This window comes from Anomalospiza imberbis, chromosome 6 (assembly GCF_031753505.1).
Source record: "Anomalospiza imberbis isolate Cuckoo-Finch-1a 21T00152 chromosome 6, ASM3175350v1, whole genome shotgun sequence".
NCBI classification, from domain to species: Eukaryota; Metazoa; Chordata; class Aves; order Passeriformes; family Viduidae; genus Anomalospiza; species Anomalospiza imberbis.
In genome coordinates this window covers 55,543,629-55,568,624 of record NC_089686.1, presented here as the reverse complement: position 1 = coordinate 55,568,624, position 24,996 = coordinate 55,543,629, and the positions used below count along the sequence as shown (strand labels likewise).

Here is a 24,996-nt window from a genome sequence, read left to right as displayed (position 1 = left end):
GCCCCAGGCCCCGCCCCCGCGGCGCGCCAGGCCCCGCCCCCGCGGTTCCGCGTCCGGCGCGAGGTCACCGCGATGGCGGCGGCGCGGGCGCGGCGGGCGGGAGGTGAGCGGGGAGCGGGGACGGGGACAGGCAACAGGGAGGAACAATCTCTGCCCCCGCCGCTGGGAGGGAAGGCAAGGAGGAAGGAAGGAGCTCTGCCTGCTGCTGGGAAGTGGGGAAGGAAGGAGAGGAAGGAGCTCTGATTGCTGCTGGAAAGGACGGACGGACGGACTGGGCTATTGCTGCTGCTGGGGGGAAGGGAAGGAAGGAAAGAAGGAACGAAGCAAGGAACCCTGCCTGCTGCTGGGAAGGAAAGGAAAATGCTCTGTCTGCTGCTGGGGTGGAGGGAAGGAAGGGAGGAGAGGAAGGAGCTCTGCCTGCTGCTGCTGGGAAGGAAAGGAAGAAAGAATGGAGGAAGATGCTCTGCTGGGAAGGAAGGAAAGAAAGAATGGAGGAAGATGCTCTGCTGGGAGGAAAGGAAGAAAGAATGGAGGAAGATGCTCTGCTGGGAAGGAAGGAAAGAAAGAATGGAGGAAGATGCTCTGCTGGGAAGGAAGGAAAGAAAGAATGGAGGAAGATGCTCTGCTGGGAAGGAAGGAAAGAAAGAATGGAGGAAGATGCTCTGCTGGGAGGAAAGGAAGAAAGAATGGAGGAAGATGCTCTGCTGGGAGGAAAGGAAGAAAGAATGGAGAAAGATGCTCTGCTGGGAGGAAAGGAAGGATGGAGGGGCTGCGCTCTGCCGGCTGCTGGGATGGGAGGAGGGAAGGAAGGAGGCTGACAGTAGGTCAGGGTTCCCACTGCTGCCTCCTGGCCCCTCGGTATCCCTGCCCTGCACCTGCAGGATGAGCTCCGGAGCTCTTCCAGAGGCCTAAGGGATCTGGGTCTTTCCCAGCATCAGCCTCGGAGCAGCCCGAAAGCCAGGGAGCGTTGACAGAAAGGAGAATCAGCTTTACACAGTTCTCTCCACCTTGGCATAAACACTTCAGCAAAATCCAAGGGATGGGAGGGAGTAGGGACTTGACCAATCTCCTCAGGGGCTGGGAAGGGGCTGCCCAGGGAGGTGCTGGAGTTCCCATCCCTGGAGGTGTCCCAGGAATGCCTGGACGTGGCACTCAGTGCTCTGGGCTGGGTGACAACGTGGTGGTGACCAGTCACAGGTTGGACTCGATGGTCTTGGAGGACTTTTCCAGCCTGAATGATTCTGGAATTCTGCAAAAGCCCAGCAGCTGCTGCCTGTGTTTAATTCTCTTTTTTCTCCCTTTCAGCCTCGCTGCTTTGGGCTGCGGTCCGGCACCGGAGTTCCCAGAGCTCATCCCCACAGGCAGGGTAATGTCACACATCCGTCACTTTGCCTCTTCCCCCTGGAATGCTGGCCTGCTTCAGAAGGCTGGGGAGGCCAGCTGGTTTTCCTCTTGGAAGGAGACTTGGCTGCCCCATGGTCACTTTGGCTGCCCCATGGTCACTCCCCAAAGTTTTGGGCTCTGCCTACCTTCAGTCACCTTTCCCAGAAGGATGCTTCTCTTCATTTTTTGGGTTTTTTTTTTTGTCCCATCCCTGGAAATGTTCAAGGTCTGGTTGAACGGGGCTTGGTGCAACCTGGTCTGATGGAAAATGTCCCTGCCTTGGGTTGTGACTGGATGAGCTTTAACATCCCTTCCAAGGCAAACCATGCAGGAATCCTGTGACACCTCTTCCAAAGGCACCTTCAGGCTTTGCTTTTTCCAGCCCTTTGGGACCTCTTGTTGTGCCTTCATTCCATTCCCTGTGCCGGGATCTCCTGCAGGACTGAGCTGCTGCTGGCTGTGACCAGGAGGGGACACTGCAGGAGCAGAGAATTCCTGCCGGGGAGGATGGCAGGATGTACTGTTCCCTCTTCCTGCTCATCCTCAAGGATCAGAGATCCTTGGATCTCTGCCTGGATGATGCAGCACCCAAAATCCTCACTAAGCTCCGTGAGGCCTCGGTGCCTGTGGCCATGTACTCACAGGTGCTTGCAGTTCCTGTTGAATTAAAGCCCTTTGGGATGTTTGGCTCAGGGTTGCAGAGAAAAATCAGTCATTGCAAAGGATTTTGAGTCCATTTTGCTTTTTTCCACTACATCTCATGTTTATTCCTGAATACTTTATGCATTTGGTGTATCCTGTGTTGCTTAGGCAAAGTGTGGATTTCTGCATGCAGGAAAACCTGAACTGCCCACTGCTGAGAGGGATGGTATTTGCTTTTTATTTTGGGGTGATATTTGCAAAATCTACTAAGTTTTCAGATTTCAGAAACCACAACCTTTCATGTTCATCTCATGGAGTTTTCCATGGCAAATCTCCCTCCTCTTTACATCGAAGATTGCTTTTGTATTATTGTAGATTCTTGCCTAATTGTTAACTGTAATCTGATGCCTTTTTGGTTGGATGTTTGTGAGTAATATCCATTTCTACTCCATCTCCTTTTTCCTTCTTTCCTCTCCCTGTTTTCCATCTCTTGGCAGTATCTGTTTGCTGCAGTGCATTTTACCTTGTCCTTCACAGACTTGTTGCCAAAACTTCGCTGACTTCGCCCCCATGGCCTGAAGTGAAACTTCCAGATCCAGTGGAAGAAGCCAAGTATCATGCAGGTAAAGGTCTCAAATCTGGTCTTCCAGCACTGCCTCGAGGCCTGATTGGGCATAAATGTCTTCAGTTGGAAGTTTGTGTTCTTCACTTCCTTTTTTTTTAAATTTAATTTCTCACGTGTTTTCGTGTCGCTGGTGTTGTGCTCTAGCTGCTCTCCAGGTTTGGGAGATTTGGGTACAATGTGATTTCTCCTTAGTTTAGGGCAGCTTGACACACTCCCAGAGGAACCTTACCTGATGTGATATGTGGCATGAAACGATACGTTAAAAAAATTAAAGCATGAGAGAAGCATTTTGGGCAGGAGAAGTGAGTTATTTTCCATTCACTAGCTAAATCAAAGCCAGCAGGAGCAGTTGGATGGTGGGCACACGGAGAGCATTTTGGTGCATGAAACAGAACATCCAGCCAGCAGGAGCAGTTGGATGGTGGGCACAGGACAGACCCGCAGAGGTGGGACGCAGCATGACAGAACATTGAGGGTCGTGTCCCTGTCCCCTCAGCTTGTCAGGACTGCTGGGTGAGAGGAAACAGCCTCAAGCTGTGCCAGGGAAGAGTCAGGTTGGACATCAGGAGGAATTTCTTCCTGGAAAGGGCTGTCAGGCGCTGGAAGGAGCTGCCCAGGGTGGTTTGGAGTCCCCACCCCTGGGAAAGTCCAAGGAATGACCAGACCTGGTGTTCAGTGCTCTGGGCTGGGTGACAAGGTTGACCAGAAGAGCTGAGCTCACCTTCCTGCAGACGTCGCCCGTGACGTGGCTGGAGTGTGTCCCTAACTGAGGGATGTGCTTTGGAGAGAGCCTCCTGCTCCACATCTCCTGCTAGCCTGTTTTGACCCTGCTTTTTCTCTGCTCTGTGATAAAAAGTCAAGTATCAGTAATCTCTCAAGTGACAGATGGGTGCCTGTCCCTGCGTGTGAAATAACCCAGCAGTGAACCACAAACTGCTCCCTGCCAGCCCTGTGGGGAGCAGGGTCCCATCCTTGGGGATTGGTGCCATCCTGCTCCCATGCCATTGCCTCCTGCTGCTGCTGAGCACTGCATCCTTATCTCCTGGCTGTGCTTACCCAAAGGGAGCAGCAGCAGGAGCTTTCCAGTTTTGCCTCCTGCTGGCCGTGGAAACAGCCCCGGATATTTTAGGATGGGTCTCTCCACATGGTGCTGAGATCCAAGCCAGCAATCACTTGATGTTTCCTGGCACTGGAGGTGTTGGAAGAGGTATCAACAACTCCTCATGCTGGTGGGAAGTGCAGCAGCTCTTGCCTTGCAAATAATTTGTGCTCCTACCTCTACCTTTGCGTTTGTATCCTAGGGCTTGAAGCTTGGACCTTTTCCAAGCATTCCTGTAAGGATTGGGTTGGGTTTGCCTGGCTGTTGGATTCCTGTCTGTCCCAAAGGGATGTTCTGTTTGCATTCCAAGAAAGAAAACAAAAATGATTCAGCCGCTTTTTAATGTGTTCTTCTGAGCCGCTTAGGAGGGTGGGAAGCTGCTGTTTGGCAGTGGGATGGTGTCAGGGAGCAACACCTTTTGGTGTTCCCATAAAAACTGGGGTTGGATTCACTGCCCAGGAAGCTGATCACAGGGAATGGAGTTTGTCCATGCGCAGGACCTGGTCTCTGGGATCTGTCCTGCTCCTGGCAGCACTCTGCATGCATGTGAGAAGAGGTTTTTCTGGGAAAGAGCGAGGGACAGGTCTCTCTTGTCCTTGCTGCAGGTACAAGTTCTGGGGCCAGGCTTTGCCATGTGCTGGAAGCCTCTTCCCTGGTACTCTGCCAAGCTCTTCAGGATGTTCCTGTGTGCTTTAGGCACCACTCAGAGCCCTGGGCTGACTGCATATGACTTGGAAATGGAGGGAATTTCCTCCAAACACGGGGTGCATGCACAAGAGCTCTTTTCTGGAAAGCTTTATATGCAAGTACAGTATATTTTGGGATACCTAAGGAGTGGGCTGAGAGTCAGCAGTGTAGAGAAGCTGCACAGTGTATACAAGATGTTTACTTATGTCTGGCTTTGCCAGCACCTAAAATACAAATAAATCATTAATTTTAAGAAAGGGAGGCTCACACATCTGGGAAGCAACACTGCTGTTGATCCTTGCTCAAAGATTCCCAGGAGATAAGAGTGCTGGGGGGGAGAGCAGGATGGCTGGGTGAGTTTTCCCAGCCCTTCCTGGCTCTCTGGGTGTGCTGCCCTGATCCTGGCCCGCTGTTTGCCAGCAGAAGTGGTGCAGAAGGTGAACGGGCTGATCTCGGCGGGGCAGTACGGGCGCCTCTTCGCCGTCGTCCACTTTGCCAGCAAGCAGTGGAAAATCACCAGTGAAGACCTCATCATGATGGACAATGTCCTGGAGGCTGAGTGTGGAGACCGAATCCGGATGGAAAAGGTGAAAAAGCCAGAGCAGATTCCCTGCAAATGTTCCTGGAGGCAAAACCCATCACTGGTTTTAATGCCACGTCCCAAAGTGCTCCTGGGGGTCTCCCACCTTCATTCCAGCCCTTTGTTTTGTTCCAATTCCCTTAGTTTTGTTCCAGGTTCAGATGTTATTGTGATTTCTGTTCAACAGGGCTGGAGTGAGTCTTGCCAGACTCTGTGGGGAGACAGATTTTTGTTGTCCTAACTCCTTCCAAAAAAAGAAAATGACAGTTGTTGTTTCCAGAGCCGGCAGCGAAAGCCTGTGTTTGCCTTGAGACTCCAGCACCCCAGATTACAGAATCATTTAGGCTGGAAAAGACCTCTAAGATCATCGAGTCCAACCTCTTAATTCCTTGCAGGTCTCCCAGAGGGATTGTAAACTCCTCAGGGCTCTGCCAGATCCTTATCGTGCTGCGCTGGGTGGAGGCAGAGGGATGGGGCACGGAGGGGAGAATTGCCAAGATCCAATTAATATCTTTATCCTCAGCCTTGGACAGCCAGCAGGGACTTGCAGAGGCTCATTAATCCAGACTGAAGGAAAATATTGTGGAGTGGGATTCTGTTGGCTTCACCTTCGTGTTGTTTGTTAGAGCTAAGCAAGTAATTAAGGAGAGCTGCGGAGTTTTTGTGCTTGTCCATTGCATTGAAGCCCAGTTTTGAAGCAGCTTTTTAGGGATGTCCTCAGCTGTGTCCCACATCCCTGTGTCCAGCAGAAAAGAGGGATTTCTGTGGTGTATCCAGCTCAGAATGCAAAGGTCTAGGTGGGAGTGAAGGAGAAAATTTGCCTGAACACCAGAGCCCTTTAGGTTGGTTGGTTTTTTTTTTTGTTTTGTTTTTTTTTTTTTTTTTTTTTTTTTTGTCTAAAACAAAAGCCAGGACTTCTCATGACCAATTCTGTGTGGTTTTTAAGTGCTGCCAGAGGATTTGTGAGGCAGCCCTGGGAGAAGTGACTCCGGATGTGGCACCTGGAGGACATGGTTTAGGGAAGATTACGGGAGTGCTGGGTTTGATGGTTGGATTCCATGACCTTGAAGGTTTCTTCCAAACTCGATGATTTCAGTGAAATGCAGCCTCTTCCTACTGTATCCTCTCTTATCCTGCCTGTTCCTTTGGATGTGGCTGAAATGCCCCAAAACAGCAGGGGCTGATGAGCCCCCAGATGTTCATTTCTTTATTCCCCATCTGGAGGCCTTACAGAGGAGAATGAGGGAATTGTTTATCCACTGGGATTTGTAGCAATTGCTGTAAAAATCCAACGGTTTAGGAGCTGCCATTTGTCCAGATCCCACACGAGGCACGTTATTCTTCTTCTCTGATTGCTTTTCATATTTTTTATGGCTGCTGGTAAGCCAGGACAGAGAGGTTCAGTGTGTTCTGATCATGGAGAAAGATACTTCTGCAGCCTGTTGGAGTGGGATGAGCTCTCTGGAAGAGTAATGGCTCTGTCTGCAGCCTCTTAGCAGCTTTCCTCACTAACCCTCCAGTTAGTGTCAGGTTTGAAATGTGGGAAGGCCTGGTTTGAAGCAGTTCGACTCCTTTATGGCTGTAGAATTTGAAAGGTCTTGTTTGCATTTCTGCCAGGACAATGAGCAGTGATTTGTGCCTGATTTATTTCCCCCAGGTTTTGCTGGTTGGTGCTGATGACTTCACGCTCATTGGAAGGCCGCTGCTGGGGTAAGATGCTTCATAAAGGAATTATATGACATTTTTGTACTTAATTGTGGCTTCAGGGCTCTGCAGTCCCTGAAATTGGGATTTAGCAGCACTAACTTTGATCCCAGGCTTTTGAAAGAATCACCAGTAAAACAACTCATCAGCCTCTGGTGGCTCTCCCCCACCCCAGTGCTGGGAGGGCAGCAGGTCTCAGCTCTGAGGTAGCTCAGAGTGGGTGTTCACCTCAGTGGGATCTTTTCCTTCTTGCACAGACCCGCAGGACACGTTGCTCTTCAACATCTCTACCCTCCTACCATGATTTTGGTGGTAGTCATCTTGAAATAAGCCAGAAATCCTTTTCCTTAGTCCCTTAAGTTGGGTTTTAACCCTTTTCCCTTTGCCATTGACTTACTCCAGCAAGCCTTAACCCTAATTTCAGTGTTCCTTATTTTCCCCTTCCTCTTAATCACACAATCCAGCAGTCACAGAATTTAGGAGAAGTTGATCCCTTGGCACTGCCTCCATCTCACTGCTGTAGGACTTGCTGTACAGAGCCCCTGGTTCCTCAGCCTTTTCCTTCCCAAAAGGAAGGGAGGTGTGGGCCAGGTGTTGCTGCTGGTGGTATTTAGGAGTTATTTGTGCAGTGGTAACATGGTTTGAGTGGTACCTGCCTCGGGTTCCTGTGTTGGACAGGATTTTGGGAGCTGCCAGTCCTTGTAGCAGCACTGGAAGTGGATCTGGAAGAGCAGATCATCAGGATTCTCTGAGTTACTGCCAGATATTGCCTGTGGGGAAGGCTTTAGGAAGGGGAATCTCATTTTTAGGACTAGAAAGGGGCTTTTAGTTTTGTGATGTGCCATGTCAGGCAGCTAAGGAGCAACTCCCTTCCCCAGCTGATCCAGGGGCCCTGGGGTGGTTGTTGGCAGCTCTTTGTGCTGGATTTGGCACGGGGATAGCCAGGAGCTCCAGGACAGGAAGAAAACCAGCTGTTGGCTCCTGCAGGTGCTTTGAGGGTGTGGGAAGTGTTGGCAGCTGCTTGAGGCAGACCAGGCTGCACATCTGGCCTGGCCTCCAGGGCCTTTGGCTGAAGGGAGTCAGTGGGAGGAGGAAGAGGCTGGCCAGGAAGAGTGAAGGCTGAGGGGGAGATGCCATCACCCTCTGAGCTGCGGGGAGCCACCCAAATCCCAGCTCTCCGATAGGGGATGAGGAAAAGGAGAAGGGGGATGGGAAAAGGGTGTCACCAGCAACGTGCACTGCAGTTCTCTCACACAATCCCCTAACCCACAGACATTTTGGGGAGGAGAGGAGGGGCTGGATGAGAAGAGAGGCAGTTCTGTGTTCCTGTTGTTGTATAAATAAACACCCGGTGAGTGCTCGCAGCCCAAGACGCTTCACCGGGGCCGCTTCCTGTGGGCTCCCAAACGTGTCCTGTTTGGGACAGCTGGACAGGCTCTGTTCCTCTGGTACCTCCCAGGATGACACTTCTTTAAATCCTAACACACCACATCTGCATGCTGGAGGCTATTCTGGGAGCTTGTGGCTGGCTCCTGCCCTGGAATCCGCTGGGCTCCGTGTTTGTCCAAGTCGCTGCCAGCCCCGGCTGGCACAGGGGCTGGAGCCCGCGTTAGGCATGAGTGCAGGGAAAGTTTGGCTTATTTCTAGACAAAACAGAGCTGATGGGAATTTTCCCTCTAGGAAAGCTCACTGTTTCTCCTGCTACCTGGCCCTTTTTGCAGTGGAGGTGCCAAAGGCTTTGGACCTGTTCTTGTCCCTGGCAGCTGGGCTGGGATTCAGCCCTGCGGGGAGCGAGCTTGGCAGCTGGAGCTGTGATCCAAGAGTTATCATCCTCTGGGCTTGTAGCTTGCCTGGATCTTTTTTTCTGCCTCTTTATAGCACCTTTCAGCCCAGCTCAGATCCATGAGGTTCCAGCCTGAGTTGTTCTCACCCTCTGCAAAAATCCAATCCGTGGAACATTTTGCTGCTGAAGGCAGCAGGCCCAGCTGTGTCGGGCTCTGGGAAATGTGTGACCCCCTTCTTATTTTTATGGACATTCCAGTCATACCTAAAACGTTTGATAGAGATTTTTATTTTTTCCTTGGGCTCTGTTTTGCTGAGAACTTGTCCTGCCCACGTGCTCTTCTCCAGCAAGTTGATTTCTGTTGTGCTTCAGCCTCCTGCCAGCAGTTCCTAGAGCTGAGTCCCACAGAGAACCCATCAGGGCCCTGAATCCAGGAAGTTCAGTCCCAAATTGGTGGTAAACCATGGCTGGAGTGCAGTTTGCTTTCTGGTTTCTCCTCCCTCAGGGTTGCAGGGTTTGTGTGTGGTTCAGTGGTGCTGGATCTGGAGCAAATCCTGGAGCTGGGATGTCGGGGTCACACAGTGGTTTTGTAAAATCTCTGTTGTTTTATATCTCTTTTCTTCTGAGCTGGTCACTAACTGCAGATAAATCAGTTTCCTCCAGAATCCGATCTCTGATTTAATCACACCCCCAGGGTGGATTTTAAGAGATGGTGGCTGTCTGAAGCCTTTGGCCTCCCGGTGACCTTGCTGGAGCAATTTCAGCTGGATGGGCTTCCCCCTCTGCCCCCCTCAAGTGCAGACAGAGCCGTTTGTCAGCAAAATGGTCTTTAAATGTCCTCCTGTGGCAAACTTAACGAGCTTTTAATGGAATTCTGCAGTGCTGTGCATGGAAGAGCAGCTCCTCCTCCTTCCCTGTAGCTGCTGACTAAAAACCCCCTATCCAAAGCTCCTGTCTGGATCCTGCCTGGGGGTTCTCACCTTCTGAGAGTCTTGAAGCATATCAAGGTTGATTACAGTTGTTTTAGCAAAACGTAGTAATTGAATGTAATTCTCCCCAAAATTGCGTGCCCACAGCAGCAGCAGCTTATTGCAAGCCTTGCTAAATGCAGGCTGCAGTGGAAAATTGCTTATGGTTCATTAAAACAATTAATTAAAAAATTATTGGGAAAGTTATAGTGTTTCCAACAAGGTGAGATTTTCTTCCAGCTGTCTGTGATACTTTAGAGGGGGAGGAAGGATTTCTTGGTGACCAGGAGCAGGGATGGGCTCATCCTGTGCCAAAACCAAAGCAGGACACATGAGATCACCTGGAGGTGCCGGGGGAATTTATCTTGCCTCAATCTTACAAGTTCCTGCAGGTCCCTGTCTCTGCTGCCTGCTCTGATGGAATGAGCTCATCCCTCACATGGCAGGGAAGTTGTGATCTGTCACATCTCCTGAGCCAGGTACAGCACCTGGAGGCTTTTGGCTGTGCCTGGGCAGGTGGCCCTCCTCCCACGGAGGATCTGGAATTCCCAGGATGCGTTATCCCTTTGTCTCTTCTCCCAGAAACCTGCTGCCCAAGAGTAGGTCGTTGTGAGAATCAGAAAAACAGAAACTTCCACAGACACGAAAAAATTTGATCTACAGCCTTCAAAGAAGCTTAGATTGATGTGAAAATGCAATGCACAGATATTAAACAGAAATTTAAAAAACCCCTTATGTTTCTATAGTTGTAGGTGAGAATATACCTTAAGTAAGTGAGAAACTGTACAAGACAGTGAAGAGTTTATAATATAAGGGTGTAGTTGTTTAAAGTTATAATAAAAACATATGTGTGCCTGTCAGTTAGAAACCCATTGGATAAAAGAATCCAATGCAGTGCAGCAGAAGTAAAGGTGGTAAGTTAGAAAAGTAAAATAAACCCTGTGGCAACTGTCTATTGAGTTAGAAAGTTAATATATTGCCTTGTAACAAAGAAACTTGTGACTGCTCTTGAGCTATGGCCGAGTACTTACTCCTCTGAAATCTCACAGCCTCTGAGATTGATGTTTATCTGAACAAGAAATCATTCTTAGCTTGAAAACAGTCCCTTCTTTTCTAGCAGTGACAATGATAGGACGTAAATAACTAAAACCTGGTGCTTCTAACCCTCCTTTTTAAGGAAGGACCTGGTCCGTGTGGAGGCCACGGTGATTGAGAAGACGGAGTCGTGGCCCAAAGTCAACATGCGCTTCTGGAGGAGACACAACTTCCAGAGGAAGAAAAGTAAGGGGGAAAGGACACATTTCCCTCCCTGCTGGCTGTGGGAGGGGAGGTTTCCCAGCACAAGGACCTGAGGAAGGGGCTCATTCTCCATGTCCCCAGAGCCCCTCGGGGGCCAGCCCCTCTCCCAGGCGCACCCACAGAGGATTTAATATTCCCTCAGTGTTCCCTAAACTTCCTGGGCAGGAAAGCAATCCCAGTCTCTTCCCAAAGCCTTGAACGTTGGATCACAGCTCCCAGCAAGCCCAAACAGGTCCCTCTGAGAGAGGGAAGAATTATGGCTATTTTTATATGGGATGGATGGTAAAGCCCTGACCAGGCTGCCCTCTGGGACCTGCTGTCCTTGGCATCTCTATGGAATGCTGGGTCTGCCAGCAGGAGCCCTGGCATGAGGTAGGCACCAGGTTTATGCTGTTACCTGATTTTTTTTCCCCCCACCCTTTTCCTTCTTTTTCAGTCATTACAAACCCCCAGACCGTCCTCCGGATCAACACCATTGAAATCTACCCCTGCTTGTCCTGACTGGGGAGGTGTTCCTGGGAATCATTGCTGCTCCAGGCAATTGTGGAAATAAAACTGCCTCGGCACTGGGAATTTCTGGACTTGTTGCTGTGGTGGGAAATGGAAATCTCTATATGCTTTATTTTTAAAATAATGAATTTTTTTTTAAAGTGTTGCTTCAGCCTTGCTGGTGTTTATTTGCCAGGAGTTTTAAACTACCCAGGATCCATTGCTGGCTGTCCAGCCTTTTTATGCCTAATGGATCCTTTTGCCTCCGCACCTCTCTGAACTTTAGGAATTCAGGAAATTCTGGTCATGTAATTCCTGGCACTGTGTGGCTCCAGGGAATATCCTGGGGTACAGCATGGCCCTCAGCCCGTGAGACTGAAGAGAACAGGGAAACCAAGTGACTGCAGGGTCTCAAATCTACTCCCAAATCGTGCCAAAGGTGAAAATTCATCTTAATGATTACCACTGGGAAGTGGAGCTGAAAAATTCCCCTCTTGAAGGTGAGCAGTAATAAATTGTGTGTGTGTAACTCCATCAAAATGAGGCATTGGTGGCTCAGGAGGGATTTTATGCCTATTTCAGAGTTGAGTTTTGACCTGCTGAGTGTATTCCATGTCTAGATCCTGGTCTTTTCCCTCTTCTGTGGCTGCACATTGAGCACTGTCCTTTCCTGAGCAGCACATACAAGGCCAGGTGGATCCTGCTGAGGTCTGCTGCTGTTTCTGGGCTGGATATCCATCAGGAGGAGAGTTTCCTGAAGTTTCCTGGAGTTTCTTGTACTGTGGGGCTCCTAATAGCCACCATGGGAAGGAATAACGGGCCCTGCTCACCCTGTCACTTTCCTAGAGAGTACCTTGCTTCACATTGGGAGTAAAACCACATTTGGGAGTCCTTTGCACTCCCACCATGGCTCCTCCTGGGACAAAGATTGCCACAGCCTTTTGCTGAGGGAAATGGGAGTTTTGTTCCCTCTGGAGCTGGCTCTGGCTGTCCAATCTCACAATTCCTTTGGGAGATCACTTCAGGCACCACTGTGGTGGCTATGGCTGCATCTCAGCTTCAGCTGGAGAAGGATCCAGGTGTGCCAGGGTTGAGCAGGTTCTTCAGCCACTGGAGACAGCTGGATCTGCAGGGGTGGACTCAGCCCTCCCCATTTCAGATCCTCTGGCACAAATAGCCCTTGGGCAAGCTGCTCTTTCCCTGCTGCTGAGGTTAAACACACTTTTTAGCAGCTGGTGGAACGTGGAGGCAGGGACAGCCTGGGTCTTCGCATCCTTGTTCCCAACCTCTTCCCAACAGAGAGGGTGGGGAGGCCCCTCCAAAAATCATCTCCCACCTCTTCCCCTTCTCCCACAGGTGATTGCAGTTCCATTCTGGGACCAGCAGATCCCAGCAGCAGGCAGAGTGTGCCGTGGGCTGGCACAGGGACCACAGCCTCCGGATGCAGACTGCTCCCGGTCCACAGCGGAAGCGGCATTGCCAGCCGAAAGAATTGGACTGGAAACCCTCAGTGCCTCTGTGTTTGAGTGCTGAGGCTAAGAAACAGCATGTCTTGGCTTTCAGGGGATGTAGCAGGAATGTTCTGTCCTTCCCAAATAGGAAGAAACACTTGGAAATAACACGGGATTCAGGGCTCAACAATACGGAGGGCAGAGGCTGCTGTGGAGTCAAAGGAAAAGCAAAGGGCTTAAGTTCTGTAAGTCTGATCCCCCAAAAAGCCCTTGGGAATGTAGTTCTGATCCTAGTGAGATACTACACAAAATTAGTGTGGTTTCACAGCATTTTGGGGGGACAAAAATTGAGGAAGGGAAAATCCAACCAGTATTAGGAAGTTTTTGGTTTAAAAAAGTTTGTAATGCAAAATAGGGAGGTTTTGTTGGAATTATTTATTCAGACAGAGGTAAAAAGGGATTATTTTAATGCTTTCTTCAGGAGAATTTGAATCAAAAGCTTTTTTTCATTCCAAGTGGAAGCAGGAATGCCCAACTCTTAGGGATGAAGTCACAGGTCTCCACGGGGCTTCAGGGGGATGATCCTTGTCGCCCTTCCTGGTGCTAAATAGCACTGAGATAGTTTAAGAGCAGGAATTTTTCAACAAAATAGGTCGAGAAAACACAAGGATTTTTTTCCTTAAGTACTGATTCATGGTGGAAATTTCTCTGCCAGGACCAAACAGATCCGGGTGGAATTTGAGATGCTTTGCCCAGAGCTGAAGATGCACGTGGGTCAGACAAGAAGCAGGCCTGGGCTCCGGCCACCCCTGTGGCGTCTGTCCCCCCCGGGAGGGAGGCTGGAGAGCCGGAGCAGAGGGCATGTGCTGGGAATTGGGAGTGAATTCCAGCGCTGATCCCTGCCCGCTGGCCACAAAGCCGCTGCCTGTGCTGCTCCTGCTGTGCTTTCCAAGAATGCCGGCAGGGCTCGGCGGCAGCAGGACAGCTGGCTCCGCAGCCCTGACATTTCCCATCATAAGGAAGCGTTGTTTTCTTGCCAGCTGCAAGGTTTGCTCGGGAATAGCTGGCGGGAATGATTCGGGAGGTGCCCTTGCTGCTCCGTCGGCTCCCCGTGGCATCCCTTGTTTGGGGCAGGAACGCCAAGCGGATCCCCAGCCCTGCTGCTCCCTGGATCCCAGGTGTGTGTCCCCCGAGACCCTTCCTTGCCCTCCCCTCTCCGGGAGAGGTTGAATCCCTGATTTCTGTGTGCCATGCACTGATCCCAGCCCTGACCTCCTCCTCTGGCCTTTCGAGAGTGGCCTATGGCACCGGAATTCCTTTGTGGCTCCAGGTTTTTCCCTCCCCCTTAGCTCCAGCTGCTTTAAGAGCTGCTTTGGAGCGAAGTTTCCATCATTTCAAAGGCTGGTGCGGTTCCAAACCCCTCCAGTGCTCTGGATGTTGCAGCTTCGAGGGGCTTGGACTTGTGTTTCACATAAAATCCTTCTTGTGGTTGAAGGTAAAACAGCCCCACCCTGATCATCCCACAGGATCGCTTTTTGCAGCATTTCTGGAGGTTTAAGTTACTTCCACGATGGGATTTGTCTTCCTTCCCCCAGCATGGTGCTCTGTGTTCTAAAATCAACTTCCCAAGCAGAGTCATTCCCGCAGCGGGAAGCTTCCCGCCGTGAGGAGCTGTTTGTGGAGTCTGATGGAGCCTGACAGACGGGGTCTGTGGCTGTGTCCTCCTTCCCAACAGCCAGCTCCTGCGGGAAAACAAAGTGCAGGACACTCTCTCTGGAAGCCACGGGGCAGCAGAGGGATTTAGCAGCTCCGTCAGGACATTCGGATCGCATGCTCTGCCAGCCATGAGCTGCCGGTGTTTATCCAGTGGCAAAGCTCTGGGGACATGTTGTTCAGGCCCTGGGGTGGGGAGGGAAGTGCTGTTAATTTGCCCCTTCCCTGTGTTTTTTATCCCTCACAGTTTTGGGAAGGAGTCCTTGAGCTCTGACATGGAGCCAGATTTGTTTTCTCAGCGTGATCCAGCCGCGTGTCAGAATCCATTTCAGCTGTCTGCACAGGAACAGGACATCAGGAAACTCTCTTGGTTGGATTTCTCTTGCACCAGAGGTTTTATTATCTCCTGTGACTTAAAAAACAGCCTTTTATTTAAAAAAGAAAGGGAACGTGTTCCCAGTGGGTCCGTGCTGATGCAAATCCCACACGGAGAAGTCTGGCTGTGGCCGGCACGCCTGGACATGAGGCATTTCATCTGTTTTCCCTCTCCCTATTTCTAGCAAATGGAGAAGCAACTGGGATCTGTGTCCCTGTGCCTTGTCCTGGGTGTGAACGCAGAAGCTTCACAGCAGGATTGGTGTCAGAAGGAACAGAGTGAACCAAGGAAGGTGAGGGGCTGAAGGCTGGGAGGACTCTTGGGTGTGCTGGGTTTGCTGCAGCAACCCAAAATATGTTTATGGGCATGCTTTGGGTTGCTGCAGCAAAGGGCAGTGTGGCTTTGATTATATCCTTGGAGAGCGCTCCCTGATGGAGCCGTACACGGGAATGTCTGTGAAGTAATTAATGAGTGGTAATTAAATGTGGTGGATGAGCTGGAAAAGGGTTTGAGCCCTTCAAATGGAGGCTTGGGAGAGGAGCTAAGCCTTGGGGAACCAAAGTTTGAGATACCTCAATCATTTTTGAACGGGAGTTGGCTCCAGCATGGATCCGTTGGCATTCCGTGCCTTTGGATTTTCTCATGGAGAGAAAAGGGACTGATGTTCCTTTATCTTCCTTTCCTAAGTAAGAAAACAGCATTGCCCAGTTTCAAAAGCCTCAAAGTTCAGTTTCTGGGCAGCTCTCAAAGCAGCTGACGATCCAGTAGGGAAGTGGTTTGGACCATGGAACAGGATCCCCCGATCCGAGGCTACGGCCTGAGGGATTTGGCTCTTTGCTCTGGGCCAGCTTTTCATTTCAGCTGATTTTCTCTTTGCAGGGCTGTGATTCATGGGAGCCTCTGGCTTGGTTCCCAGAGCAGACTCCTTGTGTCTTGGAGGACCGGCAAGTATGGAAGAGCCTGACCACAAATATTTCACCAGGACACAACACCTCCTGCACCTTTCCCACCTGGCTCTCCTGCAGAGCGCTGGAGGTGGATCATGCAGCGATCACCGGTGATAAAGTCCTTGTTTCCACTGTCACCCAGCCAAATATTCCCTGGCAAACGTGGGACGTGGTGCTGAGTGCTCCTGTGGGAACGTGCATGTGGTTTCCACCACGCCAAGGAGAGTTGGGCCTGAGGAGCAGAAGTTTCTCCCAGCTGTGCTGTCAGGGACACAAATTCCCCAGCTCTGGGACTCGAACTGACCCTTTTCCTAAAGAATCCAGGGATATATTTTTCTGGAGCAGCTGGTATTGGATTGGAAGGTCACAGTGCTCATGGAAGTGGTGGGAAGGGAGCTGATTTTCCTAAGGTGACATTGGAAGTCTGTGGCATGAGTGCAGCCGTGCTTCCATTTTAATTCCGTCCTTCTTGTCCCTTTATTCCCTCATCCCCAAGAATCCATGTGCTGTTAACACACTTGGAATTAAGGCAAGTGTGACTGCCCAGCTGCCAGGGTTGTGCTGCCAAGGTGCTGCACCTGAGGCAAGCACAGCAGGAACCTGGAGCAGCAGGAATTGTTACTCTGCATTCCCCCAGCCAGTTCCTGCCTTCCAAAGTGCAAGGGTCGATTTTCCATGAAATTTGCCCATTTGTTGTCACACAACTCGCAGGAAAAGGATTTTCTCTGTGGCTTCTCCCTCATTTGCCTGGAATCAGGCAATGTATTAAAACTGGTCATAGAGAGGATCAGGCAAGAAGAGGACTTGATTGCAGACATCTCATTTCCGTAGGAAATGGGGCTAAAAATAGGGAAGGAATGTAACGGAGACTTCTTTTTCTTGATGCCCCCCCGTTCTCCAGCTGGGAATCAGCTTTTGTCCCAAAATCTGTTTATTGCCTCACTGTAGTTTTCTGGGCCCCAGATGTACCCAGGAGTCTGATTTTTGCCTTTGGAGAAGCCGGAGCAGGGCTGTTTCCAGGGGCTGATGCACAAGGAAGACACACATGATGGCAAGATGGATTTCTGGGAGAGGTCTGCTGGCTCTCTAGGCTCTCTACCACAGTCCCTGTGTTACCCAGGGGCTCCCTCCAGCACTGATCCTACTGGCAGCAGCTGTGATCCCGATAACCCTGTGGCTGGTTGAGTGCCGGTGTCCCTGTCGGCACTGTGACATTCCCTTTGGACACCTGATAGGGGCTATAAATACCAGGTGGGTTCATGTTCCCTCAAGCACCGAGTGGGCTGTGCCAAGTCACCCCAGATGGTCAGGCTGAGAGATCCCTGTGCCAGAGAAATGACTGCAGCCTTTGGAAAAGGGACTGAGTCCCTGATGTGGGCGTTTGAAGGCTCCACACCCTTGGCCAGGTCCCTTCTCTCAGCTTCTTTTTTTTGCAGCACTGGTGTCACCTGGGATCTGTGTCCCACGGGTCAGAAGCGTTCTGGGGTCTGATGGACAGAGTCAAGATGCTGCTCAAGGTGTTCCCAGGATGCCCAAGGCACATCCATGCCAGCTCCAGGGACTGATGCGCGTTCCCTGCACACCTGGGGACACCCTTACTTAACTGCTGCTTAACAGCCTGGTGGTGCTGCTGCCCCAGAACACACAAAGTTCAGCCCCAGGCCTGGAGTGGAGTCCTTGCTCTTGGATATCCATGGGGATTTAGTTGCTGGTTTGTGCTGAGCCAGGATTCACTCCTCGCCCTGCTCGTGGGACAAGGGGGAAAGCCGGGGCTACGTCAGCTCCTCTTGTCTTTACTAACTTGTCTCGTGCACAAACGTGGGGACAATTTTGATTTCAGGCAGCGGTTTGGGGACAGGCAGCACTCTGGCTGTGTTGCTGTGCCTGGGGAGGTGTTGCACCACTTCCCTCTTTCCTCATTCTTACAGACTCAGGGAATCCCAGGAAGGTTTGGGATGGAAGGGACCTCACAGCCCATCCAGTGCCACCCCCTGCCATGCACAGGGACACCTTCCATAGCCCAAGTGGCTCCTAGCTCCGTCCAACCGTGGCTTTGGCCCTCTCGGGGGAGCAGCTTTCCCGGTCCGGGAAGCGCTGCCCGGCGCTGGTGCGTGCGGGGAAACTGAGGCACAACTCCCGAACCGCCTCCGGGACAGGATGAGGACCGCCTCCGCTGGCCAGGGAGGAGGTGGAGGTGGAGGAGGAGGAGGGCATCAGCCGGGCCCGCCCGGGGCTGAGCCCAGCCCGGCCCCCGGGGCGGAGCCGGCGGAGCAGCGCCCGGCGGAGCGGGGAGCGGCGGATCCCGGAGCAGCCCCGGCCCGGCTCCGGGATGAGCTTCCCGCGGCCCCTGCGCCGCTCCGTGAGCCTCAGCCCGGCCCGCACCCTGCGCCTCGTCGTGCTGGGACAGAGCGCCGTGGGCAAGACAGGTAGGATGGGGCTCCCCGGTATCCCCCCGGTGTCCCTCGGTATCCCCCGCGTCCCTCTGGCATCTTCGTGCATCCCTCTGCTACGCGCCGGCACCCCTCTGGCATCGCCCTGGCATCCCCCCAGCACCCCCGCGGTATTCTCCCTCCCGGCCAGCGGGACCAGCCTTCCCATGTCCCATAGGAAGCCGGGACGAGGGACATTCTCCCGGTGCGCCCCCAGCCCGTGGGGTTTAAGGGCACTGAGTTTCCTTCCCCTCGAGTTTCCCACCTGGACACTTTGCACCGGGGCTCGTTCCCCTTGCCCGAGGGGTCCCCGGCTGCGTGGGGGCACGGCGTGGACATCACTGACCAGGAGAACTTTCCTACGAGACGGGCTCGGGATTGGGTTTTCCCGGGTGTGAGGAGTTCGCTGCTCATTCCCAGCGCCCACAGCAGCTGTGCGGAGCCTCCTCCGCAGCACCGGGCTGTTTTCCTTCAGGAAAACTCCCTTTCCCTGTGCCTTGTTCAGCGCTCTCCGTCTGTGCCTGCTGAGGTGGGGGTTTGGGATACTGTGCTGGGAGTATCTCCCTCATCTCCCTCCTTCTCCCCATTCCTTCCTGGGGATCATCCTTCCCTACTTCCCACTCCTCCATCCCGAGCTGTGAGCACCTGGGGGCAAAGGTGTCCCCTGTAGTACTTGGAGTACCAGGACTGGGGTCAGAGGCAGGGAAAAATGTGGATCTACATTGCAGTGATCCGTGATCCATGCAAAGCCTGGTAGGACGCAGCTATGCTGCCGTGCCTTTGGGGACAGGGAATGTCCTGCCCCTCTGGAAAAGGGAAGGCACCACAGCAGTGGCACCTGTGCCGGGCTGTCAGAGCCGCTGGAATTGTGTTTCCATGGACAGCAACCGGCATTAATGAAAAATCCTAATTCCCTGATTAAATTGAAGGAAGCAACTCCCAGCTCTCCCTGAGCAATGCTGGAGCACGGGATGGGGCTCAGCTCCGGGGTACCCAGAGCCCCGGGGGGGAGCCCCGGGGGCGTTTGGCCCCGATGGAGAAATTGGTTTTATGGGGTGTACGAAGCCTTTGGCTCGCCCCCACCCCAAACCCATGTGTCTCCCTGCTGCTGGCCATCCCGCCCAACACACAGCAGATTCCTGCCAGCTTTGGGCCCCTCCTGTGGGCAGGTGCGGGGTTTTTGTGCCTCCTCCTTAGGGTGGGATCATGCCCAGGATCTTTAAAAGTTCCTGCAGTTAGGGTCGGCTGTGTGTGCCTCACAGCAGTGGGGTTTGTGACAGTGGGACAGTGACACAGGCCATAGAGTCGGGGCACAGGGGGGTAATGGATACGTGGCTCGTGCAGAGGAGAGCTGGAGCCTGCCAGGAACAGGAGCAGCCCCCGGGAATGGCAGGCATGCAGCCCCCCTGAGTGTGTCCCTCCCCATCTGTGTCCCTTGGGCGCTGTTCCGCACGTCCTCCCCTGCCAGGGGACATCCAGGGGACATCGTGTCACCTTCCCCGGGGGCTGTGCCCCAGCTGCTGGGTCCTGCTGCCCGCCAGCCCCTGTGCTGGGGACGAGGACACCTGTCCTGCTGTCCCTGCCCAGCTGGCAGGTGACATCCCAGGTGATGGATAGAGCGTGGGAGAGGCGAGGAAGGAGCCAAGAGCAGCAGCATCATTGCTTCAGCTCCTGTGGGGAGAAGGGGGGAGGCAGCTGTGTCCCCAAGGTTGGGGGTGGCATCTCTCCTGGCCAGGGTGTGAAGCAGAGGAGGCTGAAGGTGGATTTCATCCCTGAGCTGCCAAGCTCCCATCCTGGCAAGGCCCCACTCCAGGGCATCCCCAGGAGGAGCTGCTGCAACCGTGGGATACATGAGCCAGGTTGGGAGAGTTGAGGGGTGGGAACAACCAAAGGGCAAATCCCATGTGGGCAGCTGCAAAAGGGAAAAATAACCCTTGATTCTCAGCAGGAGTTTGGGGTTTTTTGGAGCAGTTTGGAAACCTTCAGGATCTGGTGACCCGAGGTCTCAGACCCTCCGAGCAGGGGTGGGTTTGGGTGCAGCCGTGTGGTTTAAGGATCAGGGCTGTGTGAATCAGCAGCGGGGGCTGGAAATCCAGCCCAGCTGGGGCTTGTGCTGTGCTCTGCTGCTGCTGCCCAGCGTAAACTCTGCCATAATCCAGAGCAGAGCTCTGCCTGCAGCACGTGGAGCAAAGATGGATCGGTGCTGGGGCCATTCCGCAGCGGCACAAACAGGGCAGCGCGTGGGCACTATCCCGAGGTGCCCAGCCTGACTCCGCCGCAGGTAAATCACCCCCTGAGCTCCCACCCCACATTTAAAGCACAATTAACCCTTTCAGCTCCAAGGAAAGCCCTTCCCGAGGTGACTGATGTTCAGGATGGGGAGAAAAAGCTCCTTATAAGGCTGGGTGGCTGCAGCCGCTCCGCCTGCGGCCACTTCCCCCACTGGCAGCTCCCCTCGTGTTCCTGCGCTCCAGCCAATTTTTAATCAATCTAATTGGCTTCTCTTCTCATCCCACACCATGTGCTCCAGCTTTGGGTGGCTGCCTGACATATGACACACAATCAGGTGCTTTCTAGAGACCGAGCCTGCCTGTCCCGCTCCCCCGATAACTCTGATGCCTCTTTGAAGGTGTCTGTAGGTGCCTCCTGTGGGATCCCTGGTTGTCTTCTCAGAGCAGTTTGGCTAAATTATCTGTTTTTTTCTTCAAACCCCTTCCCTGCTATGCAGGTTTTAAAGCTAGAGACAGATTGGGGGGGGGGGGGGAGGGATGAGAGGATGGTGAAGCCCCCGAAGAGGAGCCAAGCAGGTGTGAGAGGCAGGAGAAGTTCCTGCATCCCTCTTTCCCTTTCTGTGGTTATTTAAGCCTGGTCCATGTGAGGTGACGCAGTCCTGGGATAAACACACAGATCCTGATCAGCTTGGTGTTGGTCTGTGAGGGCAGGACAGCAGCAACATCTGCTGGTGGGCAGCTGGGACAAACTGACCCTGGGTTGCAAGGGAAAAGGAGCTCCAAGTGTTGCTCCAGCTTGGTGTTGGCTTTTCATTTCCACTTTTTTTTCTGGAGGGGTTTTCATCACACCCTGGTTCTGGTGAGGTTTATCGTCCTGTCACACTCCTTGTCTGTTTTCCCTTCCTTCTCTCCCTCCTGGCTCTTTCAGGGATTTCCCCCCCCCCACCTGTTTTTTTCCCCGTTCCACTAATTTCACTTTCCACTCCACTCCAAGCCAGCTCTCAGCCTCTCCACCAGCTTTCACTCTTATCTCCATTATCATCATTTACACCTCAAAGGGCTCAAGCACCACTTCCACTCTCCACTCCTGCACTCTCTTCACCCTCCCAACCATAGCTTTGTCCAGAAATTCCCTCTCCAGGCATCAGCACTGCATTTCCCAAGCAGCTTCCTGGAAAAGATGTTAGGGCCAAAGGCCCCAGGGAGGGTTTTGCCAGGGATGTGGGCTTTGCCTCGCTGGGCTTTGGTGCAGGGAGATGCGTAATCAGATGAGGGGATTTAATTGCCTGAGCTGTGGCTGCTCCTGCTGCTCCTTTGCCCTTGCAAGGAGGAAAAATAAGTCCAGAGGACTGACAACTCCAACAGGGTTTGTTGTGTTGTTTTCCAGCGCTGACCGTACGATTCATCACCAGGAGATTCATTGGAGACTATGACCCAACCCTAGGTAGGAAAACTCCTTTTCCTTGGGGCTGTCACCATGGCAGAACCAACTCTGCTCCCAAATTCACCATATTCCCTCTTCTTCCTCCTCAACCAGACAGGCAGCCCGTGGACATCCTGACACCTCCCTGGGTCCTGCATGCCTTTTTCCCTTTCTGGTGTTATTTAGGCAAAATCTGTTGGGATGAGCCATCAGATTGCACAGGGAAGTGCTGCAGGCTCAGTCATGGGGTTATGGAATCATGTAGTATCATAGGATCACAGAATCATTTAGGTTGGCAAAGACCTCTGAGAGTCCAACCATCAAACCAACAGTGCCTCCTCAGTTCCTCAAATTCCTTCCCAATCCACTGGGAGGTGGCTTTTAAAAGACAGGAGGCATTTAAGCCCCTGGAGCCTGTTCTCTCCTGAATGCTAGGATTTTGGATTTTGTTGTTTTGTGGGTTTTTTTGTTTTGTTTTGTTTTTGGTTTTGTTTTTGGTTTTTTTTTTTTTTTTTTTTTTTTTTTTGCATTTGGGTTGTTTTTTGAGCACTGAAGCCATATCCCTGCTGGAATGTCCCAGAAATATCCCCTCCTCCCTCCTGTGAAGCCCCTCTCCCTCCCTTGTTGCTCCCACACTTTGGTCACTGCTGCCCTCTCGGCCACCCAGGTGACCAAAGCCACCTGGGCTGTGGCTGCTCCCTGGGGGTTCTCTCACACCCCTTCCTTCCCTGTGTGTCCTGCCCAGAAATGATCTACAGGCACGTGGCTGTCATCGATGGGGAGATGGTGCACTTCGAGATCCTCGACACAGCCGGACAGGTGAGCTCAGCCCGGAAAACAACACCGAGCAGAGAGGCCCGCCAGGGAAGGCAGTCCCTGCTCTTCCACTGGCCTAATTCCTGGTGTCTGGGACTTCATGGCGGCTGCCTCAGGAAAAGGGTGTTTTGGTGAATTTATGTCTAACCTCAGTTCCAGTGTGGCTTCAGGTAATTGTTCCCCCATTCCCATGTGGGGCATAGCTGTGCTTCCTGTGCCAGTGGAGCATCCCAACAGCTCAAGGGAGCACTGATTCCCCCAGCATCCCTGCCAGGACAGGGCTGATGGCTGTCCCCACCTGCCACACTGCCTAAGCCATCCCATCCCTGCCCTGGGCTGCTGGTGTTACCACTGCTGTCCCTTTTCTCTCCTACAGCTCCAGAAGAGTTTCCTGGTGCTGCTTTTATCTATCCAAGGGGTTTCCCTTCAAGGAAGGGGATTCATTATATTCCATTTCTCTTCATACGCCCACATTCTCCTGTGGGGGGGGGGGGGTGTGGGAAATGAGCCCCATCAAAGAGCTGGGCCAGGAAAGCAATTTGGGGCTGCTCCTTCTCAGCCTTCATGGAGACGGCGGCGGCCTCGGGAGGTTTGCCGGGCCGCATCCAGCAGTGCCGGCATTCCAGCGGTGCTAACAGGAGCCTGTGTGCCCCGGCAGGAGGAGGACTCCCTGCAGATCGAGGAGAAGATCAAGTGGGGCGATGGCTTTGCCGTGGTGTACTCGGTGACCGACCGCTGCAGCTTCGACGAGGTGATGCGGCTCTGCTTCCTCATCAACCACCTGCACGCCAGCCCCAAGCGCAGCGGCGCCGCCGAGCAGCCCCCCGTGGTCATCGTGGGCAACAAGAAGGACCTGCAGTTCGACAGGATGGTGTCCACCGAGGACGGGGAGAACCTCTCCAAAGCCCTCAAGATTCCCTTCTACGAGATCTCCACCCGGGACAGCTACGAGGAGCCGGTGGCGGTGTTCAGCAGCCTCTACCAGGAGCTGCTCAGGCAGGGGCACTTCTCCCCGGGCTCCTTCAAGAGGAGGACAGTGTCCAAGCTCATGGAGAAGATTCCCAAAATGCAAGCCAGCTCCACCCTGAACTCCGCTGGCCGGAGCCTCAGCTTTAACTCCTTCAGGGACTACATTCCCGAGTGAGCGCCCGGCTCCAGCCCGGGATGGGGGCGGCTGCTGGGGCTGGGCCGGCTCTCAGGAGGGGAAGGGCAGGAGTGGAGAGGGTGGCACTGGGGTACAAAAGCCTGTGGGTTCTTCTTACAAGGAGCTTGGTGCCAGCAGGGAAGGTTTTCTTCATCCATCTGATCCCTTTGTTCCCTCCTCCCCCTCTGGCCTAGCTGAGGTGGCCCTGGTGACTCCAGTGGTATTGGGACAACCCTTGGAGGGAGGCTCAGCCGTGTTTTGGTGGGGCTCAGACCCAGCACAGACATGTCTGGGGGGGATGTCCCCCTCCCCTGAGCTGGCTGGGTGTGTCTGCACCCCAAATCCAGCACCCACCGTGCTGGGTGACCCCGAGGGCCGTGCTGGCTCCCGGGCTGGCAGCAGCCATTCCCTGGGGATGGAGCCTGCTTCCTCGGCATGGCTGGTGAGTAAAACCCCTGGATCCTCGAACCCTTCCAGCCCATCCAGGCTGTGGTCAGTAGCATGGACACAACGGAGCCGATTCCAGAAGCTGCTTGCAGGTCCCCCTCTGTGTGCCCATCAGCTGTCCTGTTCCCAGAGGGAAAACCACCATGGCCTGAGGAGTTGTTTTGCACAGGGATGGGGCAGGAAAGGCGTGGGAAGGAGCCGGGCTCATGGCTCATATTCCTCCCTCCCTCTGGGTGTTGGGGCTGTGTGGCTGGTCGGGGTGGCTGTGCTGGGACCCTGTGGTGTGACTCCCCTGTCCCCTCTGTTGTGACCGACCCCATTGTCTGCTGCCGTGTCCTGTGACAATAAAAGCCGAGTTCCCAACCACCTGTGGCACTCCCAGGATAGGTTATTTTAGGGAGCATAAGGGAAGGAGTGCATGGTGTGGGATCACCCTTAAGTTAGGGCTGGGCATCCCCCTTATCGTCCCCCCAAGCCCAGGCACCATGCGCCCTCCTGGCTCCCTCCACCCCTAAAAGGGTTCCCTGGAGGATCACAGCCTGGGAAGCCACTTATCCCACCTCCCCAACCTGCTGCAGAACCCATCCAGGCACCCTTTGCCCTCCTACAGCTCCCAGAGGTGTTTCCTGGTACTGCTTGTGTCTGTCCAAGGGGTTTCAAGGATTCATTATATTCCATATCTCTTCATACACCCACATTCTCCTGTGGGGGGGAAAAATGAGCCCCACCGAAGATCTGGGCCGGGAAAGCAATTTGGGGC

General features: G+C 53.2%; 3 protein-coding genes across 4 annotated transcripts in view; 2 read left to right on the top strand and 1 right to left on the bottom strand.

Annotated features, from left to right (window-relative positions):
• The window catches only part of MYRF (myelin regulatory factor), a 232,964-nt gene that overhangs the window by 72,713 nt on the left and 135,255 nt on the right, over positions 1 to 24,996 (bottom strand). The window lies entirely within an intron of this gene.
• MRPL21 (mitochondrial ribosomal protein L21) lies at positions 18 to 11,425 on the top strand. The gene is made up of 7 exons (XM_068194424.1): positions 18 to 103; positions 1,306 to 1,366; positions 2,563 to 2,648; positions 4,860 to 5,023; positions 6,674 to 6,726; positions 10,649 to 10,752; positions 11,207 to 11,425. The coding sequence occupies exons 1-7, from the start codon at positions 73 to 75 to the stop codon at positions 11,269 to 11,271; spliced, it is 564 nt and encodes a 187-aa protein (XP_068050525.1). The 5' UTR covers positions 18 to 72; the 3' UTR covers positions 11,272 to 11,425.
• Positions 17,889 to 24,604, top strand: LOC137476240 (ras-related and estrogen-regulated growth inhibitor-like). 2 transcript variants are annotated; one of them, XM_068194387.1, is made up of 5 exons: positions 17,889 to 18,172; positions 20,335 to 20,456; positions 21,794 to 21,850; positions 22,575 to 22,648; positions 23,304 to 24,604. In XM_068194387.1, the coding sequence occupies exons 1-5, from the start codon at positions 17,904 to 17,906 to the stop codon at positions 23,787 to 23,789; spliced, it is 1,008 nt and encodes a 335-aa protein (XP_068050488.1). In that variant the 5' UTR covers positions 17,889 to 17,903; the 3' UTR covers positions 23,790 to 24,604. The 2 variants fall into 2 exon arrangements, with proteins under 2 accessions (XP_068050488.1, XP_068050489.1); XM_068194388.1 differs by lacking the exon at positions 20,335 to 20,456 and having other exon boundaries at positions 17,967 to 18,172.

Coding starts and splice junctions, on each gene's coding strand:
- MRPL21 (XM_068194424.1), top strand. CDS start 73: ATGGCGGCGGCGCGGGCGCGGCGGGCGGGAG. Junction 104..1,305: donor GCGGGCGCGGCGGGCGGGAG/GTGAGCGGGGAG, acceptor TCTCCCTTTCAG/CCTCGCTGCTTTGGGCTGCG. Junction 1,367..2,562: donor AGCTCATCCCCACAGGCAGG/GTAATGTCACAC, acceptor TGTCCTTCACAG/ACTTGTTGCCAAAACTTCGC.
- LOC137476240 (XM_068194387.1), top strand. CDS start 17,904: ATGAGGACCGCCTCCGCTGGCCAGGGAGGAGGTGGAGGTGGAGGAGGA. Junction 18,173..20,334: donor GAGCGCCGTGGGCAAGACAG/GTAGGATGGGGC, acceptor GCCATAATCCAG/AGCAGAGCTCTGCCTGCAGC. Junction 22,649..23,303: donor TCCTCGACACAGCCGGACAG/GTGAGCTCAGCC, acceptor GTGCCCCGGCAG/GAGGAGGACTCCCTGCAGAT.